We start from the raw sequence: 23,328 nt of genomic DNA, 5'->3' as shown, positions 1-23,328 counted from the left end.
CCATGGCAGGAACCTAGAGCGGAACAAAACCATCAAAAACCAATACACAAAAATACAACACCATACCACTCCCCACAAGCAAACCAGATTGAGAAAGACAAGCCCATCCCCACCCTGGCAACGCCCTGGAAGCCGAAAGTAATAAGACATACAGCCCCACTGGGGATGGCTGGGTGGCCGAACAAAAAGGTTCAGGAGGGGCCAACTGCAGACAGACTTTGGTTATCACAGTCAAATGGCGCAGTGTTTTCGACAAGGCTTGGGAACCCAGGGCGGCCTGCACTACAAAGGGAGCACGGAGAGTGACCTCAAACACCTCTGGTCCTGTTAAGGAAGGTTCAGGACCTAGGTGGTGCCAGGGGTTCAGGATATCAGTCAGTATCACTGAGATGGTTTGCTTCAGAAATACGCCGCGAGCATCTGGACATGGGCTCCTGTTAAGTACACTGTTTGGCGAACTCAATAGCGAAGTAATTTAGCCGAGCACAGAAGTGTGCATGGTATTTTAGCTTTTGGAGTAGTTTTTTGGTAGGCAGGAATTCATGGCGGGCGGCCTGGCCAGACAGTGTCAAGTCCAGGTAAAAAGGGAGGGCGTATACCCGATACTGGATTAGTCCGCGGTCATGTCCAAGATGCAGGATCTCATCATGATCTTTGTAATTCAGTAGTCCTGCACGTAGCTGGGGACCTGGTGAACTCAGAAGGGCGGTGACCCAGGCAAACGAACCCGTACACCGTTGAAGACCGAAGACAAGCCCCCCCTGCCCCAAAAGGTTGCGGAGCATGGCCTTTATGAAAGCTTCAATTTTCAACAAAGTTTTTGAGGAATATGTGTTTGACCTCTTTTTGGAGTGAGTTACAACACCTTCCTAGGTGTTCTGTCCTGAAAATCAGAAACCCTGCAAGGTATCGTTTCACAGGAATTGCCTTTTTTCCACACATTCACCTGCACTGGCCAGATGTAGTGAATGGAATCCTCTGAGGTTTAAGGTTTGTGGTGTTGTCAGTAATTACCATACCATCCTTGGAATTGAGCTTCAACACATATGCATTTGTTTTTCGAAGGATGACACTATACGAATCTTGAGGGAATTCTATCGTGGGTCCTCTGTGCAGTATTCCCCAAATGAATTCAATTATTTATGATAATCAGAGGGTTAGGGAACCTGTTGGCTGTTCTACTAAATTCAGAAATAAACTTCACCCATCACAATTTGCTACTACGTAGTACATGATTTTCAAGAAAGATATCAAACTGTACCAGTATGTCACCAAAACATCATTTTGCCTTTCCCTCCTTTTATTCACAACACAAATGTCCTATCTCCTTCTCTACTCCTTAAATCTTTTCCTGCCTCGTCTCTTCCTCTTTTTACATTTAATCCCCAAGTTGACTCTAACCGTTAGCTTCAAATCTATCTTTGTTGTCGTACTCCTTACTTGAAATACAGGTACCTGATATTAGGATGTTCCTTTCAATTGCATAAAGTTTTTTTCTAAACAACCTGTAAGTATTTTGGAAAAATCTGCATCACTATTTTAAATCTAAATATTGCTAGACTTGCATATGAGGTGGTTTGTGAAAACTGTTTAGTTTTTAATGTTAAGTTGATTTCACACCCTTTTCCTTTATCATCTGATCCATCACTTTACACTACTGGATACATATATGTTCATTACTTGTGACTGGTTTATATCTGAAAATCACTCTATACTCCTTGCGATGTCCATTCAATATAAAATCAGAAAATACCTCTGTAAAGATACAGGAGTAGAACTATCGGGTCATTTCTACAAAGGAAGAAGCTCTCCACTTCTTCCAGAGATTCTTTGTTGACTGACTGTGGCAGAGGTGCTGTGATGGTGAAGTCATTTTTAGAGCCGATGTGATGCACTAAAATGTTGATTTGTTTCTAGTGAAGGTAAAGCAATCTTCCACTGGAGTGGTTTAATTCCCCAACAACGAAGGGAAGATACTGCCTCTAGTGAGTCACATATCCTTTGGAAAGTGCTAAAGAAAGGCTCCATTTTCTTTCACACATCCCCTTTTGGAATTTGGGTTAAAAAAAGGGAAGAGGATGTACCAGCTGGCAGTCTAGGGTATAAAGTGGTCTTTCTCTACACAGACTGCAAAGCCATGGCCTTCTGCATGGAGGCCTCAGCGTAGGCTAGGATCAACTATTAGAAAATCCTGTGTTTTAGCACGGACTGCCAGAATTAAACTGCTGCTGCACCTCATCATTCAAGGAACTGAAAATAATTTTGAAAAAAAGGGAAGACAAGCAAACCAATACATGGGTAATCCTGAATCTCTTCCCATTGTTCTGCCATTGTGGATGATAATCCATGTGTAGCTTAATCAGGGACTTATCTAATCAAATCCATTTTTCCTGCGAGACGAATAACTGAGGTGGATCGTTGCACTGGTGAAGAACATCAGTGCTTGTTTTGTAAAAGAATAAGTGCTGGGCTAAATTTTTGTTCAGAAGCCCGCAACCAGGGCTATTTCAGGTAGGGGTGTCGAACACCAAGGATGCGCAGTATTGATTCCACCTTAAACTTATGTTAATCCACCACCAGATACTCCTAACCTCATAACTCAATCTTACAGGTCCATTTTCATCCTTGCTTTCTTCCTTTGTTACTCGTTTCCATCTTTCTTCCTCCCTTTTCTGTTTTTCTCTTGATCTGAATCAAAATCTTTTACATAAAAATAAGTGCTGGGCCCCAAAAATGAGCGCAGGAGGGCCCCACCTGCAACTAACGGCTCAAATTAAGCACTGGAATTAGGTTTGAATAGTTCCTGTTAAAAAAAAAACTGGAAGTTAAACAGCAGCAGTCTTCACCTTTCAAGATCTGAACGAGAAGGCAGCTTGGGACAGGGGTGATTGTGGTAGTTCTGCATTACATACATCCAAGGCTTACCAATTTAGATCGGAGCCCAGAATAGAAATATATGCAGAATAGTGTAAGTTTGTGAAAGGATGAGTGAAATAGGCAGGTGCCAGTGCTGCCCTTTTTAAACTGTTATGCCGCAGTGAACTATAGGATGGTTTTAAGAACATTACCTTTGGGACTGGGGGCTGGGAATGGGAGCACGGTGGTGGTGCATAAAATCCTCGGAGGGTTGTTCCTGACACAGGGAACTCAGTAAATACGTGGGTCAACTGCTACAACCTGTTTGTAATACTTCAAACACTGGAGGCTTCTAAAGATTTTTACAAACAACATCTGTGTTAGGTTTATGTGAAATCCAATTCTATAACAAAGGAGCCTGCACGTATCCTCTTGAATAGCACAGACAATGAGGCAATCCACAAATGGAGTTCTAAAAGGTTTTGTATTCTATGCAAGGCTACTCAAGTTCAAAATATATTTTGCATCATATCCCATTAGGTTAAAGATATTTTGGCCAATTATTTGGAGACCCCTTTAAAACAAGAAATGCTATGCAGGAAATGACAGTCTAACAAAGTTCATCTCTTCCACCAATATCAGGCTCTAAGACGCAATCTGTGATAATGATGCAAAAATGAAGCCTGACCTAAAAGGCTACAATAAAGATGAAGTCAATTACCAAATACGCAAGATGCAACCCAAACAAGTACTATAAGTACCTAAAGACTTTTCACCATGCTTTGCTCACTACATACTATCAAAGTAATCCCTTACAGTGCTGTTGATGCTGGCCAGGAGTTTCCCGTTGAATTCAACCATAGAGTAGACTGCTCCTTTAACTTCTTTTTCAGCAACTGTTTGCAATTTCCCTGTATGTAAAGAAGAATTGCCACTATTAAAGCTTGCTACATTTCAACCGAAACTCAAACTGAACAAACCAAATAAATCTGTACCAATAAAGCAAAAGAGCTCCACCTCATGAGAACAAGAAAGGAAGTGACTTACTTGTAATCCTAGTTGTTTTCCAGGGAAATCCCTTAAAGTAACAAGCACTGAATATAAGACATTTCAATATACGTCCAAGTGTGTTAAAAAAAAAAATAATTTGAAAAATAAAGACTACTTTGGGAAACCTATGTAAAGGTTGTATTGGCCACATTTTATTTTTTTATATTAAACAGTCAAAAGTTAAAAGGTTCACAACTAATGAAGCTGTATCCAGAAACAACGCTTTCAATAATTCCTTTTAAATAATGAGAAAATGAAATCACACAAGTACAATGCAAGCTAACAGACTAAAGCTTTAAGACGGGGAATGGACACCGCGCCCTTGAGAAATTACATCCTCTAGTACCCCATCATCGCTCAACTATTTCCATCAAGAGACTTCCATCAATAGTCACAGGCACTGAATAGAATAACGCAATAGCCCAATATATGTCTCAAGGAAGGTTGCCCTACCTGTGCGCTAACCCCAGAATCTGGAGCAAGACATCAATGACTCATGAATGTTTGGGCTACCAGCTGGGTGTTTTACAGTTCTCCATAATGGGGATGTACCTTAGCAGAGCAGTCCTAGCACTTGTACCTCCTATGGAAAGAGCTGCAGGCCTAATCTTCTGTATGTTTCCTAATGGCAAAGAAGAATGCAAAAAACTATACATCTTAAAATGAATTGTTTTTGTGTGGCTTAACCTGTTAGCAGGTTGTTTTTCAGACGTCCTTAGCCTCCTGTAAAATATTAACACTAACACCCAGAACATGTAGAGATTTGTTTGCTGGAGACACTTGATTTTGAAATAAAGATGTCGAAATAATGGTCCGATTTATGTAGAAATCGGATACCACCCTATTGAGACAGCACGAGGTCTAATAACCACTTTGTTCTTGCGGCAAACTGCATGCATCTCAGGACAGCATAAGGCATTGATTTCACTATGCGCCAAGGTGACTACAAAGCTATTTTCCATGTTAAAGAAGTAAACATGCCTTGTGAATCGGCTCAAAGGGATGACTTACTAACATAGAAGGGACTACAATCAATTCAGAGGAAGAAAAAAACATTTTAATGCCATTTAGGAAATCCTTAATGATCTGGATGGTCAAACTGTTCATGGACAGCTCGACTATGGCTCTGAGAACTAGGCACAGTACAACCCTTTTCAAATTTGACTTCGTGGTAACGTAGGTGAGCAGACATGTTTCTCAGGGAAGTGAGTGGGGAGGGTACGCAGGTTCAAGAATCAATATCACTACCCCAGTAGTGCAATAAAAACAATGTCTTACCCAGTGCTCCTTTTTGTGGGAAAAGTCAAGTACTTTTATTACACAAAAACATAGAAAGCCACTACACAGTTAATTATGCACAAACATGAATCCTGGATCAGGTGCTTGGTGTTCTTAGAGACCTCTGCAGACTAGACCATCACTTTGTCCTAGTGGTCTTTTCCTCATAGCAGACTTGGTGCCAATCATATAAACTGGTGGGTGCTGCTTGTTCTCGCCCCCCCCTGCCTAATGTATCTAGGTTAACACCCCCCTCCACCCCCTCCCCAACCACCCAAAGTGCCCAGCCCTATCAGTCTCTTACCAAGTTTAGGTTACCAAGTCTGTGTAAAACTTTGCCATCCAAGTCTGGCATGTGTCCGTGGTTGCAAGCAGACCTGCGTTTGGCCTTCTTGCAGGAGGGGGATATTCAACAGTAGCAATAGGAGGCTGCAGCAGTCCAGGAGAAGTGCATAGTTGTGTTCACTCTTCCAGCTACAGCTGGTTCCCACCGGCAGCAGGCAGGAGCCTCCTGGCAGTATGCAGCAATCCTCTTCAGGCAGTACAGCAGCCAGCCACACAGCATGTTGTTTGCAAGGACACGGCATGAGCGGAGTCCTAGTCTTGACAGCAGCAGCAGTTCTTGGCTTGCTCTGGCCTTCTGGTTAGTACTTGGTGATTATTCTAGGGAGTATTGGCCCCTGGACACAGATGATGTTTCTTTGGCACAGCAGGAGCCAGGACCCAACCACATCCTAGAGGAGAAGACCTCAAATCGTCACGAGGCAACCCCCTGGGTACCTCTATGGTCGCTTAGTCTTCAGGACTCATCTTTACCCAATGAGACACTTGGCATTGTAGCAGTACTACAGTCCACTTACTTCAAGACTGAATCCGACCAATGACACACTAAGCAGTGTCACAGTCACACTGTCTACTTAAGGGGCACAAGGGCCACCAAGCCGGAGACCTCCCAGCTTCAGGCAGCCTACCACACAGGCACACGACTGCAGGGGCTGGAGACTCAGAAAGGGATATGTCACGATGATCGAAATGCTCGACCCGGCTATAGTGGACTACCGTCAGTGCTCTTGCTTCATGTATCTGTCGGACTGACCCTACACCAGAATCAATTGCAGCAGTCCCTTCAATGATCCACTCCTCCTGCACGGTTGGACCTCCCCTCATCACTCAAAGCAGGATATCTTGGCACCCTGGACAGTTAGCAATTCCTTACTCAGACTTGGACTCCAGGCGATGTTTCCTCACCTCAGGGAGTTGGCTATCAGTGAGACACCAACATGGCTGTTTCGTAATCAAAGAGTACTCTGCATAGTACCCACTCCTCAGTATAGAGACTAAAACACCAAGGAATATGCTACTTACCAGTATGCATCTGTTCTTGGCATGTAGGGCTGCTGACATTCATATCTTGTGCATAGATCGCCGCCTAGTGTTGGGTCCAGATGATTGCATATTGTTGTCCTGGAAGAGTCTTCGAAGTATCACGAGATAGGTGGCTCCTCCCCTGGACTACAGTGCGCATGGGCATCCTCTCCATCCTCAGATTGTGTTTCACCATTGTGGCAGAGATGGAGTGTAATACAGTAAGTGATGACCATGCCTGAGAATGATTCTGAGTGCTACAGCTGCGACAGGAACCGGGGAGGAGGGCGGGCGATATGAATGTCAGCAGCCCTACAGGCCAAGAACAGATGCATACTGGTAAGTAGCATATTCCGTTCGAGGCATGTAGGCTGCTGAATTCATATCTTGTGAATAGAATAAATAGCAGTTAGCTCCTTAGCGGTGGTTGCCCGTGCCAGCTGCAGCAGTCTGAAAGAGTTCTTAGAACAGCCTGTCCTACAGCAGCTTGCTGTTTGGAGTGTACATCTACGCAGTAGTGTTTGGTAAATGTATGTATGGTGGTCCATGTGGCTGCTCTACATATATCCTCTAGAGGAATGTTACCTAGGAAAGCCATGGATGTCCCTAACTTGCGTGTGGAATGCGCTCTTCGGGGAACTGTTAATGTGCGTTTAGCCTTTTGATAACATATCTGTATGCACTTAACAATCCATCTGGCTATACCTGATTTGGAAATGGGGTTGCCTTTGTGTTGAGGAGAGAAGGCAACAAACAGTTGTTTAGTCTTTCTGAAATCTTTTGTCCTGTCTATGTAAAAGAGTAGAGCTCTTTTAACATCCAATGTGTGCAGTGCTCGGTCTGCCACTGAATCTGGATTTGGGAAGAAAACGGGCAGTTCTATTGTTTGATTAATATGGAACTGCGATACTACCTTAGGCATGAATTTAGGGTTGGTACGTAGCACTACCCTATTTGCATGAATCTGTATGAAAGGCTCTTGAATAGTTAGGGCCTGAAGCTCACTAACTCTTCTCAGTGACTTGATTGCAACTAGAAAAGCCACTTTCCATGTCAGAAACTATCTCACAAGAGTGAAGAGGTTCAAAGGGTGGTCCCATTAGCCTGGTGAGAACTATGTTCAGGTTCTAGGCAGGTGAAGGAGGGTGCCTTGGAGGAATCACCCTTTTGAGACCTTCCAAAAAGGCTTTAAAGGCTGGCACCCTGAAAAGAGAAAGATGCTGTCTGTTTTGAAGATAAGCTGCCATCGCAACCAAATGTATTCTGATGGAACTATATGCTAGATTGCATCTGTATAGATGCAACAAATAACATATAATGTTTTGCGTGGACGCATCTAGCGGATTTATGTCATTATTGGAACAGTAAATGACAAATCGCTTCCATTTGGCCGCTTCCATTTGGTCTTCTTGCCTCCTTGATGGTGTTCATACAGTCAGGGGCAAGTTGAGGTAGCCAAACTCTATGACCTCAGGAGCCATATTGCAAGGCTCAACTGTTGCGGATCTGGGTGCTGTATGTCTCCATGGCTCTGAGTGAGGAGACTGGGCGTGAGGCGCAGTCATTGGTGAGGCACCACTGAAAGTTCTAGGAACGTGGTGTACCACGCCTGCCTTGCCCACGTTGGAGCAACCAGGATGAGCGTCATAGAGTGCTGTTGTAGTGGTATGAGCGGTGCTGGGGGAAAAGCGTACGCAAACTTGCCTGACCAGTTCATCCATATCGCATTGCCCTGAGACTGCGGGTGTGGGAACCTGGCGGCGAAGGATTGGCATTTTGAGTTTTCTTTTGTGGCGAATAGGTCTATTTCTGGCTGGCCCCACTGCTGGAAATATGGTTGGAGAACCGAGGGGTGTATCTCCCACTCGTGCATCTGATGGCTGTGCCTGCTGAGCAGGTCCGCTATCTGGTTGTCCTTGCCTGGGAGATGTTCCGCCATGAGGAACATGTTTCTTTGAATGGCCCACTTTCACATGCTTTGGGCTAGATGAGACTATTGTGGAGAGTGAGTGCCTCCCTGCTTTTGAATGTAATACATGGCAGTCATGTTGTCCGTCCGGATCAGCACGACTTTGTTGCACAGATGCAATTTGAACGCCTTAATCGCCATGAAGATCGTCATCAGCTCTAACAGGTTGATATGCATCTTTTGCTGCTGCGTCGTCCATAGTCCCTGCACTGTATAGTGGAGGACATGTGCTCCCCAACCCTGGAGAGAGGTGTCCGTTGTCAGCACTATCTGTGGTACAGGCTCTTGGAACGGTCGTCCCCTGCAAAGGTTTTGTGTGTTCCACCAATGCACAGACTTGTATGCACGACCGGTCACCAACACTAGGTCTTTTAGATGTCCCTGAGCCTGGTTCCACTGTCGTGCTAGGCACTCCTGAAGCAGACGCATGTGTAGCCTCGCGTGAGGGACTATGAAGATGCAGGAGGCTATCATGCCTATCAGCTGCATAAATACCTGCGCTGGGAGTGAGCGTTGGGGCTTGAATTTCCGCATAAGCAAGTGCATGCTGTTGACTCTGGCAGAGTTTGGTTACGCTGTTGCTGTCAGAGTGTTTATTGTCGCACCTAGATACTGTTGCACATGTGCGGGTTGAAGATGTGATTTTGTGAAATTTAGTGAGAATCCTAGACTGTGTAGGAGGTGAATCGTGCGGGACATGTGGCTGGCACATTGCTGGTGTGACTTTGCTTGGACAAGCCAGTTGTCCAGGTAAGGATAGACATGGATGTGTTGTCTCCGAAGGTGCGCAGCCACTGTCGCTAAGCACTTGGTGAACACCCTGGGGGCAGTAGTGACCCCGAAAGGCAGGACCTTGAACTGGTAATGCTGGTTGTTGATGGTGAACCTGAGATATTTCCTGTGTCCTGGGTGAATGGGAATGTGGAAATATGCGTCCTTTAGGTCTAGGGTTGCTAGGAAGTCCCCCCTGACTGAGCAATGGTAGAACCTGCTGTAAAGTTAGCATGTGAAAATGTTCTGACAAGATGTACTGGTTCAGGGGTCTGAGGTCTAGAATGGGCCTGAGGGACCCGTACTTCTTTGGGATCAAGAAGTACAGTGAGTACACCCCTGTACCCTGTTCTAAAGGCACGAGTTCTATGGCCCCTTTTTGCAGCATGCAGAGTACTTCTTGCTGCAATAAGTGCATGTGCTCTGCGGACATTGGACGGTGCCTTGGAGGTATGTTGGGTGGAGTGGAGGTTAGTTCTAGACAATAGCCGTACCGGATAAGTTGTCTCACCCACCTGTCTGTGGTAATGCCTTCCCAGACTGGCAGGAACTGCTGAAGTCTTCCCCCGACCGGGGTTATATGGTCTGGGGGTAGTGACAAGACGTCACTGTTTGTTGGTGGCGGAGGATCTGGCATTATTATTTCCGCGTCCTCTGCCTTTGGTGCTGTTCCCACGATATCCACCCCTATTGTTCTTGTTATAGGTGGTTTGCGTGCCCCCTTTGTTATATTGGGCTTGCTGCGATGCTTGACCTCTAGACGCTCCCCTGTTACCGGAGCGATGAAAGGAACCGCCCCTGAACTGTTGTGACTGCAGAGCCCCCATGGATTTTGCTGTCTCAGTGTCTTTTTTAATCTTTTCAAGGGTCGTGTCTACATCAGGACCAAAGAGAAAGTCAGGGTTAACCGGCTGGTTGAGTAAAGTGGTTTGTTTCTCTGGCTTGAAACCAGAGATGCGTAGCCAGGCATACCTTTTAAGCATCACACTAGTGTTGATGGCCCTAGCTGCCGTGTCTGCTGCATCTAGCGCACACTTGATGGATGTATTTGAGATTAACTTACCCTCCTGTATCAGCATTTCTGCTCCCTCCTTATAAGCCTCAGGCAGGTGTTGCATTAGCTGCTCTAACGTGTCGTAATGTGCCCTATCATATCTGGCTAATAGTGCCTGTGTATAGGAGATCCTCCAAATATTCGCCGCTTGAGCCGCTACTCGCTTGCCAGATGCTTCTAAGATTTTGGATTCTTTGTCCGGAGGGGGAGCATTACCACTCGTTTGAGAGTTTGCTCTTTTACGAGCATTAGCCACCACAAGTGAGTCCAATGGGAGCTGGCCTTTGATGTACGTACTGTCCACAGGCGCAGGCCGGTACTTCTTTTCAATCCTTGGGTTTACAACCCTTGCCCTTGTGGTCTCTTTAAAAATGTCAGTAGCGTGTTTAAGGACACCCTTTAGCATAGGCAATGTTTTTACTGATCTTTCCGATGTTGAGAAATTATCAAACAAAAAGTCCTCCTCTACTGGGTCAGCATGCATTTCCACGTCATGGTTTTTGGCTGCCCTTTCAATCAACGCGTTAAAAGCAGCAGTATCTTCAGTAGGCGAGGTTTTGACGGCATAGGACTGAGTGTCAGGCGTGGTGTGCGGCTCACCAGGGTCAACGGTGTCAGTCCAGGCTTGGTGTTCATCCTGATCTGTGTCAGCAGGATAAGTAAAGTCATCCTCATTGTATCCCTCCCCTATATCCTCAGTGGTATGTGTGGGAGAATAGGAATAGTTTTGTCCATAGGAATCCACAGGTTGAAAAAGAACAGGCAAGGTGGCCGAGTCCCTTTTCTTTTTTAGAGGAATTTTGTATGACTAATGAATTTTCTGGAACGATTTTCCGTTTGTAAATGGTGAGTCTGCCAGAATCCGAGTCGATGAATAGTTTAGACTGGTTGTCATAGGAAAGTGCTTGGAACACCACATCCTTAACGGGCCCCTAAAACCATCGACACCTTTCTGGTTGTGTCGGTGCCTCTTTGTGGCTCGAACGTTTTTGGTCGAGCGGTTGGGGGCAGTCCATACTTAATTGGTGGCGAAGCATCGGAGACGAACCCACCTTCTTTGAGGGTGTTGCAGTCTTCGATCCGACCGATTTCGTCAGATCACTGATTTGCTTGCGGCCTTGCGTCGATTCGAGGTCTCGGTGCGCAACAGGTACGCTTTTTTGCTTCGACGCTGTAGGAGAGTAGGGTCTGCAATCCTATGATCACCCAGATTTTTTGCTTTTGTTTCACTGGTTTACGACTTTCTCTGGCTGTGGGCCTGCCACTCAGACCCACAGCCTGGCTGTTCTCTTTCTAAATTACCTCATGTACCCTAGGTGCATCTACCAATTGGTACTGGGCCACCTTATCAGACCCTGTAACTCAGGGCATAGGTGTACCCAGGGCTGCCAGGGGCTGCAGCATGTATTATGCCACCCCTGGCTGGCCTCCTAAATTTGACACAACTGGCTGCATGACAGCTGGGGCAAAGTCGTGTAATCACCCTTTGCTGTAGGTGTAGTATACCTATACCTAACCCTAAAATGGACACACAGATTCCTATCAGTCACTCCTATGGCAGGCCTTGACAATCCTGAAGGCAGAGTGCTTGGAATCGTGTGAGATGGTGCTCTGGCATGAGCTGAGCCTGTCTGCAGCTTGCGGAATCAAGTCCTAATAGCTGTTCCATGATATCGCATACCATATACTCTTAAGTGCATTATAATCCTCGCGGTTAAATGCTATCTTTGGTATTGCTTTATCAAAACATGTCGAGTAAGGTGTCATACGAATTGGAATACTAACCCCTCGCCAATTCTGGCGACGGGGTTAGCATTCCACCCTTCTAGAGGGACACGACATGTATGTAACTGTGAACCCCGGTTAAAGTTAACTGAAGCCTCAGCTCCACAAAATGGATGCTGCCACCACAGACACGAGTCTGACCCCCTGCAGCTGGGAGTCCTCCCAGTGAGGGGAGCCTGGACAAAGGGTTTCCTGTCAGGGGCGGTGCTAGCACCGTCCCAGACATGGTTTTGTGTATCCTGGGTAGGCAGGGCTTTACAGGAAGGTGACTGCTGAGTGGCACCCCGGTGCTCACTACGCATAGGCCGGTCTGAACCAGTTCCAGGGGCACACCAGCCCCTGGCCTGGGGAAGTCCGGCATGGCTGAGGGGTGTAACCACCCCCCACCTAGTCCCACCCATAGGCAGGACCTAGTCACCGGGTCAGCCCCCTTTTTTAGTATAAAGATGGGAGCGGGCCCCCTGTTAAAATTAGATCATCTTTGGAATCAAGATACCACTTTCTTCGAAAGGACTTCACGATTTCTTCTTCAAGATTCTCCCTTGTGGCTAAGGAGTAGTCACCCTGCATCCGCAGGCACCATCCTAAAGAACACTGCGGTCTGCTGCAAGTCCTTCATCACGAATCCGACGACCCAGCTCGACGAGACCCGGCTTCCCTGGCACCTCTGACCTCTACTCACCTCTACAGCCCAGCTGAGAACCGTGAGTGCGACGAGACCTCAAGGGACCGACGATCGCCAAGACTGCACGACATCTTTACTGCAAGCCCACCGTGTCCTCCACTGGTGAGTGCTTTGGGGTCCGAGAAGCCCCGACCCTGCGCAGCTCCAGCACCCAAGATCAGCCCCCCTGCATCTCCACGATCTGCGTGGGGCCCTTCTGCTGTTTGCTGTGCACCGCGTTGTTTGGCTACTAGCCGGCTGGCTTGTGGCCCTCTGAACGACGCCCAACGACTTCACGACTGCTGGTCTGGTTGCTCCAGGCTGGCCTTTGCTTCCTTCTTCAAGAGAGGCACCCCGGACCCTCCTGGTCCACTCCAGACGCCATTTTAGGTCCACCGCGTGGGCTTGAATTTGCCAAGGCTTTGTTGCCCAATCCTGGGTCCAGCGACGCCGACAGCTTCCATCTTCGTGGGACAGCTCGATCCTCCATCCTGGTCGCCGACAACGCCTCCTGGTCCGTGAGATCTTCGAGTCAAGCGTCACCCACTCACCTAGTCGAGGTGGCTACCATCCGGTGCCCTCCTGGTGCCCACTGACTACTGGCTAGTAGTCTCGAACTTGGTCCCCTCTGCTTTCAGGTGTCATCTATCTTCAAGATCCAGGCTTGGATCCGACTGAACTTTCTTCACTGGTCACCGGCCAGCATCTTTTCTTCCGGCTCCTGGTCCGTCTACGAGGATTCCCGACGTCTTTTCAGACCTATGCAGCTGCAGCCCCTGGGCTAGGTAACTTCGGCATTTCGGTGCCCCAGCATAGCCTCACTATCCAAGGGTCAGAATCTACTTTCGTTTTCTCCCTACCAGGTCGGGTTCGCCCGAGAACACTAACTTTCTATTTCCTAGCTACCATAGACTTTTGTCCCGCATCTCGCGTGAGAGTGCACACACTGCACCCGAGTCCCCTAGGCCTCCTAGACGTAATCTAACGATTCCCTAGTCAAGTCCTAGCGATTCCAAAAGCTATTAGTATTGTACTTACCTGCTAGGAATTTCGCATTCCACTTTCAGAGTATATGGTTTTCCGTGCCCCTCGGGCATTTGTATATACTGTGCTAACTTAAGTATTTTTGTAAGAGTTTTGGTTTGTGCTTAGTACCCTGTCCTCATAAAGAGTACAGGGCTGTTGTGATCTTTAAATAAATAACTGTTTATTTTCATAACACTTGTGTGGTGTCCTTTCACTTGGTATTCAAGGGGTATATGTGTGGTAAACAGCTGGCTTAACGCGCCCTCTCGAGTCTTTAGCCTTAGACTGCTCGTATCCACGCTACTAGGATAGCTGGTCTATAAGGTTGACTTACAACCAATCATCAATAAGGGTTGCTGGACTGATACATAGTGTTCACTAGAATAGTGAGCACTGCATATCAGGCCACCTTCTCACATTGGTGAGCAGCGGTTGGGATTTGAGCTTGCTGTTGTTTTACCACACGTATCCTAAGAATATCTTGTTGAAAGATCACATAAGTACTGTTAGGTACACATAACTAAAGCTTAGAATACTCTGAGTTCTACTGAACCAGCTGTTGTAGCTCCTCAAGGCTTAGCACACCTTGGCTGCAACTCTTAGCAAGGGACCAGTAGGTAACACATAGTGTAGGTAGGTGCATCACTTACACCACACTAGAAACAGTATGTCGGACAAAGGAGGAAACACTGAGGTTCCCCTTGTGTCAGTTGACCCTCCACAGGTCATCCCTTCAAGATATACTGCGCTTAGCTTCCATGAGTTACGACAAGTGTGTACCTCTAGGAAGATTAAGCAGGGGTCTAACCCCACAACTGCCTTTCTGATTGGTCTCTTAGAGACTCATGATGCAAGGAGGGCTGGTAACCCAGACCCTTCTAATTCAGATGGCAACATGCCCTCCTTACAGGGTCCCTTTGATGCCCAGGACCATCCTCTTCAGGAAGCAGATGATGCTGATGATGAGGGTGATGATTTGGTATCAGGGGATGAGGCAGAAAAGGAACAGGTAGAAGTCAGCAGACTAACCAGGTCCAACTTAAGCAGACATGAGATGGGCACTAGGGGACCCTTGGGGCCACTCTCAGGTCAGCTTAACATTGGGAATGGACGAGATAGATCTCTATCAAGAGGCTCTATCAGATCCCTTCATACCAATGGCTCTCAACGTTCCTCTCAAAGGGGAATGACATCTCCCCAGAGGAGAATGTATGAAGCTAAGGAAAAGGCAGCCAATCTGAGGATTGAAAGGGAAGAACTTGCCCTGGCCAAAGAGAGGCTTGCCTTTGCTAGAGAGCAACAATTGAGTGGGACAGTCCCCACTGGTGGCAGCATTGTACCTAGCAATAGGGAAAGGAGTTTTGATACAAAACACCTTGGTAAGATAGTGCCCCCCTTTAAACAAGGGGATGACATCCACAAATGGATTACTGCTTTGGAGAGGGCCTGCACTGTGCAAGGTGTTCCCCCAAGTCAGTGGGCAGCTATCTTGTGGCTCTCCTTTGAGGGTAAAGGAAGAGACAAGCTCCTCACCACAAGGGTGGAGGATGCTAATGATTACCAAGTCTTGAAAAATGCACTGGTTGATGGGTTTGGCCTAACCACTGAGCAGTACAGGGTGCTGTTCAGGGATACCCAGAAAACTCAGTCTCAAGATTGGGCTGACTTTGTAGATTGTGCCACTAAGGCTTTTGAGGGCTGGTTGCTGGGCAGTAAGGTTACTGATTATAAAGGATTGTACAATTTGATGATGAGAGAGCAAATTTTAAACAATTGTCAGAACCAGTTGTTGCATCAGCATCTTGTTGACTCAGATCTGACCTCTCCCCAAGAATTGGGAAAGAAGGCAGACAGATGGGTTAGAACAAGAGTTAAACAGAACCAGGGCCAGAATCAAGGTGGTCAGAAGAAAGCAGACCAGAAGGGTAAAGATTCTAAGGGGGAACAAAATGACCAGAAGTCTTCGACAGGTCCCCAACAACCCAAAGAGGGTGGGGGTCAGGCTCCCCAAAAGAAGAAAGAAGGCCAATCTAAAAGGTGGTGCCAATACTGCAAAAGTAAAACTCACTGGTTTAGTGAGTGCACCAAGAAAGGAGGAGGGCAGACTCCTGCCACTGCAGCCCCTAAGGCACCTGTGCCCCCTAGTACAGCCAGCAGTGGTAGTGCACCTCCCAAGGGTTTAGTAGGGTTAACCCTGGGTTCTGAGGGGTGTGACAACTTAGTTGGTACACTCACTCAGGCTGTCCTTGTTTGTACAGGGGATGTGGATATGTCCCCTGATATAAGTCCCAATACTTTGGGCAAATACAGACAGACACCTTTTATTAATGGAAAGATGGCTCAGGCCTATAGGGACACTTGTGCCAGTGTCACAATGGTGACACCTAGCTTTGTGGACCCTGGACAGATCATGCCAGGTACAGAATTCCTGGTGACCAATGCAAGCAATGTCACTACCAATCATAGTATGGCAATTGTAGCTTTCTCCTGGGGAGGGGTAACTGGCCAAAAGAAGGTTGTAGTTAGTTCAGACCTCCCAGTGGATTGTTTGTTGGGCAATGATTTGGAGTCATCACAATGGTCAGAAGTGGAGCAGAGGACTCATCTGGAAATGTTAGGTTTGCCAGCACATGTGTTTGCTGTGACTAGGTCACAGGCCAGAAGATGCCCCACTGAACAGGTGCTGGATCCTGGAACAATGGACCAGACACCTTCCAAGAAAAAGAGCAGTAGGGTTAAGGCTGTGCCTTCCCCCTTGCCCCAGGTTGTGGATCAAGTCTCAGAGGAGGCTGACCTGCAGGAATTGAGGGAAACTGAGCCTAGAGAGTTTGAACTTGATCAAGTTGAATTCTTGGGTTCAGGGGGACCCTCAAGGGAAGACCTGGGGAAGGACCAGTTAGGCTGCCCTTCTCTTGAACCCCTCAGACAGCAGGCTGCTGCTGAGGCTGCTGGGAACGCCACAGGTACCCACAAGGTATACTGGGAAGATGGACTCCTGTACACTGAGTCAAGAGACCCCAAGCCTGGCATGACCAGGAGGCTGGTTGTACCCTTGTCTCAGAGAGGTTTCCTACTTACCTTGGCCCATGAGATTCCCTTAGCAGGTCACTTAGGCCAGACAAAGACTTGGGACAGGCTTGTCTCACACTTTCACTGGCCTCACATGAATGAGGATACCAAGGAGTTTTGTCGCTCCTGTGTCACTTGCCAAGCCAGTGGTAAGTCAGGTGGCACAACAAAGGCCCCCCTTATACCAATGCCTGTGGTGGGGGTGCCCTTTGAAAGAGTGGGGATTGACATTGTTGGTCCAATGGAACCCCAGACAGCATCAGGGCACAAGTTTATACTGGTGGTAGTGGATCATGCCACCAGGTATCCTGAAGCTATTCCACTTAGGACCACCACAGCCCCTGTGGTGGCAAGGGCCCTAGTTGGAGTGTTCTCCAGAGTGGGCTTCCCTAAGGAGGTTGTCTCTGACAGAGGTGCAAACTTCATGTCAAGCTATTTAACTGCTATGTGGAAGGAGTGTGGTGTCAATTACAAATTCACTACACCCTATCATCCACAATGCAATGGGCTTGTTGAAAGGTTCAACAGGACCCTAAAAGGGATGATTCATGGACTACCTGAAACACTCAGGCGTAGATGGGATGTCCTGATGCCCTGCCTTCTGTTTGCTTACAGAGAGGTCCCACAAAAGGGGGTTGGCTACAGCCCTTTTGAACTTTTGTATGGGCACCCTGTGAGAGGCCCCTTGTGTTTGGTGAAGGAAGGATGGGAGAGACCTCTCAAAAAGCCTGCAACCAACATAATGGACTATGTACTTGGTCTCCGCTCCAGGATGGCTGAGTATATGGAGAAGGCATCAGAAAACCTTAAGGCCAGTCAAGAACTTCAAAAAGCTTGGCATGACCAAAAGGCTGTCCTGACTGTTTATCAGCCTGGACAGAAGGTGTGGGTGCTGGAGCCAGTGGCCCCAGCAGCACTCAAAGACAAATGGTCTGGGCCCCACACAATCCTTGAGCAAAAGGGAGAGGTCACCTACCTGGTGGACCTTGGAACTCCCAGGAGTCCCCATAGGGTACTCCATGTCAACAGGCTCAAAGCATATGTCGACAGGAAGGACATGAGCTTGCTCATGGCCATAGATGAGGGACAGGAGGAAGAGAGTGACCCTCTCCCAGACCTGCTCACTCAGAATCCTGATGATGGGTCAGTAGATGGTGTTGTCTTTTGTGGCAGCCTCTCTGAACATCAGCAGAAAGACTGTAAACAGGTTCTTCAGTCTTTCAGACATATGTTCTCTCTGACACCCAGTCAGACCAATTGGTGCACCCATGAGGTTGACACTGGTGACAGCCTGCCAGTCAAGAGTAAAATCTACAGGCAGCCTGATCATGTTAGAGACTGCATAAAAACTGAAGTGCAGAAAATGTTGGAATTGGGAGTCATTGAACCCTCAGATAGCCCTTGGGCTAGTCCAGTAGTTCTAGTGCCAAAGCCTCACACCCAAGATGGTAAGAGAGAGATGAGGTTTTGCGTAGACTACAGGGGTCTCAATGCAGTCACTAAGACTGATGCCCATCCAATACCAAGAGCAGATGAACTTATAGATAGATTGGCTTCTGCCAACTACTTAAGTACATTTGACTTAACAGCTGGGTATTGGCAAATCAGGTTAGCTGAGGATGCCAAACCCAAAACAGCATTTTCAACCCCTGGTGGGCATTATCAATTTGTGGTAATGCCCTTTGGCCTGAAAAATGCACCTGCCACCTTCCAAAGGTTGGTGAATCAAGTCCTTACTGGGCTGGATGACTTCTGTGCAGCATATCTAGATGATATTGCTGTCTTTAGCTCCACCTGGGAGGATCACCTGGTCCACCTGAGGAAAGTGTTAGAGGCTCTGCAAGCAGCAGGCCTCACTATCAAGGCCACCAAGTGCCAGATAGGGCAGACACAGGTTGTATACCTGGGCCACCTTGTAGGTGGAGGCCAGGTTCAGCCACTGGAGAGCAAAATACAGTCAATCAGGGACTGGGCTCCTCCAACCACCCAGACTCAGGTTCGAGCTTTCTTGGGCCTGACTGGATACTACAGAAAGTTTGTCAGGAACTATGGTTCCATTGTGACACCATTAAATGAACTGACAAGTAAGAAAATGCCAAAAAAGGTTCAGTGGACAGCAGGCTGTCAAAAAGCATTCGATGACCTAAAGCAGGCCATGTGCACAGCACCTATCCTTAAGAGTCCAGACTACTCCAAACCATTCATTGTCCAAACAGATGCTTCTGAGTTGGGTGTGGGAGCTGTTCTTGCTCAACTGAATTTTGATGGTCAGGATCAGCCCATTGCTTTTATAAGCAGAAGGCTGACCCCCAGAGAGAAGAATTGGTCAGCTATTGAGAGGGAGGCCTTTGCTGTGGTTTGGGCCCTGAAGAAGCTGAGGCCATACTTGTTTGGCACTCACTTCAAGATTCAGACCGACCATAAGCCCCTCTTGTGGCTAAATCAGATGAAGGGTGAAAACCCCAAACTGCTTAGGTGGTCCATTTCCCTACAGGGGATGGACTTTACAGTGGAACATAGACCTGGTACTGATCATGGCAATGCCGATGGGCTCTCCAGATATTTCCACTTAGAACAAGAAGACTCACCTGGTCAAGGTTAGCTTATTGTCCCAAAGTTTGGGGGGGGGTCATGTAGGAGAGTAGGGTCTGCAATCCTATGATCACCCAGATTTTTTGCTTTTGTTTCACTGGTTTACGACTTTCTCTGGCTGTGGGCCTGCCACTCAGACCCACAGCCTGGCTGTTCTCTTTCTAAATTACCTCATGTACCCTAGGTGCATCTACCAATTGGTACTGGGCCACCTTATCAGACCCTGTAACTCAGGGCATAGGTGTACCCAGGGCTGCCAGGGGCTGCAGCATGTATTATGCCACCCCTGGCTGGCCTCCTAAATTTGACACAACTGGCTGCATGACAGCTGGGGCAAAGTCGTGTAATCACCCTTTGCTGTAGGTGTAGTATACCTATACCTAACCCTAAAATGGACACACAGATTCCTATCAGTCACTCCTATGGCAGGCCTTGACAATCCTGAAGGCAGAGTGCTTGGAATCGTGTGAGATGGTGCTCTGGCATGAGCTGAGCCTGTCTGCAGCTTGCGGAATCAAGTCCTAATAGCTGTTCCATGATATCGCATACCATATACTCTTAAGTGCATTATAATCCTCGCGGTTAAATGCTATCTTTGGTATTGCTTTATCAAAACATGTCGAGTAAGGTGTCATACGAATTGGAATACTAACCCCTCGCCAATTCTGGCGACGGGGTTAGCATTCCACCCTTCTAGAGGGACACGACATGTATGTAACTGTGAACCCCGGTTAAAGTTAACTGAAGCCTCAGCTCCACAAAATGGATGCTGCCACCACAGACACGAGTCTGACCCCCTGCAGCTGGGAGTCCTCCCAGTGAGGGGAGCCTGGACAAAGGGTTTCCTGTCAGGGGCGGTGCTAGCACCGTCCCAGACATGGTTTTGTGTATCCTGGGTAGGCAGGGCTTTACAGGAAGGTGACTGCTGAGTGGCACCCCGGTGCTCACTACGCATAGGCCGGTCTGAACCAGTTCCAGGGGCACACCAGCCCCTGGCCTGGGGAAGTCCGGCATGGCTGAGGGGTGTAACCACCCCCCACCTAGTCCCACCCATAGGCAGGACCTAGTCACCGGGTCAGCCCCCTTTTTTAGTATAAAGATGGGAGCGGGCCCCCTGTTAAAATTAGATCATCTTTGGAATCAAGATACCACTTTCTTCGAAAGGACTTCACGATTTCTTCTTCAAGATTCTCCCTTGTGGCTAAGGAGTAGTCACCCTGCATCCGCAGGCACCATCCTAAAGAACACTGCGGTCTGCTGCAAGTCCTTCATCACGAATCCGACGACCCAGCTCGACGAGACCCGGCTTCCCTGGCACCTCTGACCTCTACTCACCTCTACAGCCCAGCTGAGAACCGTGAGTGCGACGAGACCTCAAGGGACCGACGATCGCCAAGACTGCACGACATCTTTACTGCAAGCCCACCGTGTCCTCCACTGGTGAGTGCTTTGGGGTCCGAGAAGCCCCGACCCTGCGCAGCTCCAGCACCCAAGATCAGCCCCCCTGCATCTCCACGATCTGCGTGGGGCCCTTCTGCTGTTTGCTGTGCACCGCGTTGTTTGGCTACTAGCCGGCTGGCTTGTGGCCCTCTGAACGACGCCCAACGACTTCACGACTGCTGGTCTGGTTGCTCCAGGCTGGCCTTTGCTTCCTTCTTCAAGAGAGGCACCCCGGACCCTCCTGGTCCACTCCAGACGCCATTTTAGGTCCACCGCGTGGGCTTGAATTTGCCAAGGCTTTGTTGCCCAATCCTGGGTCCAGCGACGCCGACAGCTTCCATCTTCGTGGGACAGCTCGATCCTCCATCCTGGTCGCCGACAACGCCTCCTGGTCCGTGAGATCTTCGAGTCAAGCGTCACCCACTCACCTAGTCGAGGTGGCTACCATCCGGTGCCCTCCTGGTGCCCACTGACTACTGGCTAGTAGTCTCGAACTTGGTCCCCTCTGCTTTCAGGTGTCATCTATCTTCAAGATCCAGGCTTGGATCCGACTGAACTTTCTTCACTGGTCACCGGCCAGCATCTTTTCTTCCGGCTCCTGGTCCGTCTACGAGGATTCCCGACGTCTTTTCAGACCTATGCAGCTGCAGCCCCTGGGCTAGGTAACTTCGGCATTTCGGTGCCCCAGCATAGCCTCACTATCCAAGGGTCAGAATCTACTTTCGTTTTCTCCCTACCAGGTCGGGTTCGCCCGAGAACACTAACTTTCTATTTCCTAGCTACCATAGACTTTTGTCCCGCATCTCGCGTGAGAGTGCACACACTGCACCCGAGTCCCCTAGGCCTCCTAGACGTAATCTAACGATTCCCTAGTCAAGTCCTAGCGATTCCAAAAGCTATTAGTATTGTACTTACCTGCTAGGAATTTCGCATTCCACTTTCAGAGTATATGGTTTTCCGTGCCCCTCGGGCATTTGTATATACTGTGCTAACTTAAGTATTTTTGTAAGAGTTTTGGTTTGTGCTTAGTACCCTGTCCTCATAAAGAGTACAGGGCTGTTGTGATCTTTAAATAAATAACTGTTTATTTTCATAACACTTGTGTGGTGTCCTTTCACTTGGTATTCAAGGGGTATATGTGTGGTAAACAGCTGGCTTAACGCGCCCTCTCGAGTCTTTAGCCTTAGACTGCTCGTATCCACGCTACTAGGATAGCTGGTCTATAAGGTTGACTTACAACCAATCATCAATAAGGGTTGCTGGACTGATACATAGTGTTCACTAGAATAGTGAGCACTGCATATCAGGCCACCTTCTCACAGACGCGACATGCTCTTTCGGGTCGGGTGTACTCTTCGACTCGAAGGCCTTGCTTAATATTAGCTTGGTGGCTTGAAGTCTCGGATCGATAGCCTTCTTAGCCTTGAGTCCTTTGCCAGTGTCGCCATATTTGGGCGTGGACGTCGACGGCGTCAGCACGACGTGCTTGACGGTAGAGACAGGCTTCGGCGTCCCGGTTTTCGGGCCGACGCCCCCTTGTGACCCCGAAGGGTTGATGACACTTTTAGATTTGGGTTGAGCCGACGAATCCGAGGCTGTCGATCCAAGGACAGTCTTTAGCAGTTTCGGTTTCGATTTAGCTTCTGTCGGTTTCGCCGCTGAAAGTGGCTGATCGACCGATGGCTCCGTAGAAGTATTCTTAGCCGGGCTTTGACGCGGGGCTATAGAATGCGGGTTAAGATCTTGGCTAAGGCCTTCCGGCGATGCCTCGACCTGAGCCTTAGAGAGTACAGTGTCAGTATTGGGCCCTGCGACTGCGGATGGGCCTTGCTCATCGCTCGAGTCGTCATCGACGGCTCCGATGGCTTCTGCGTCGTCTCCTACCTCGACGATGTCTTCGTCATGGACGTAGTCATCTTCTTCGTCCATAATATAGTTTGAGTCGTGCTCCGACGCAGGTTCCGACTGCTGGTCTGGATCCTCTTCATAGACGCCCTCGTCGTCATCAGCCTCGAAGATGTTCTCCGGGTCGGGCGCTGTTTTCTGTGCCGACTGCCGTGCGGCGTGTCGAAGCCGAAGTGTCTTCTTAGATCGGAACTTGGAACAGGCCATGCAGCTGGCCTCGTCGTGGTCCAGTGATAGGCATTTATTGCACACTGGGTGCACATCAATGTGAGGGTATTTGGAGTTGCAGACGGGGCATCTCTTGAACGGGCTCTGTTCGATCGTCGTCGGGGCCTTAGTGTCGAAAAGGCAAACAGCCGTCGACGTCCTGTTCGAAGAACTGGATCAAGTACTTGGCACCGAACGAGAGAGAATACCGACGCCCCGAAGGCCTTTTGGCCTTGCGAAAAGTGTTCTATATCGATTCCGAACTTGAGTCAAGAAATTAATCCGAACCCAATGGCG

At 48.2% G+C, this 23,328-nt stretch overlaps 1 protein-coding gene across 1 annotated transcript in view; it reads right to left on the bottom strand.

Annotated features, from left to right (window-relative positions):
* DDB1 (damage specific DNA binding protein 1) overlaps positions 1 to 23,328 on the bottom strand; it is a 1,134,380-nt gene that overhangs the window by 277,375 nt on the left and 833,677 nt on the right. The window contains exon 21 of the mRNA XM_086955618.1: positions 3,673 to 3,767. Within this exon, the coding sequence (XP_086811744.1) occupies positions 3,673 to 3,767 (95 nt within the window). The remainder of the gene's footprint in view (positions 1 to 3,672; positions 3,768 to 23,328) is intronic.

This window comes from Lissotriton vulgaris, chromosome 2_1 (genome assembly GCF_964263255.1).
Source record: "Lissotriton vulgaris chromosome 2_1, aLisVul1.2, whole genome shotgun sequence".
In the NCBI taxonomy this organism is placed as follows: Eukaryota; Metazoa; Chordata; class Amphibia; order Caudata; family Salamandridae; genus Lissotriton; species Lissotriton vulgaris.
This window is presented reverse-complemented; position numbering and strand designations above follow the sequence as displayed.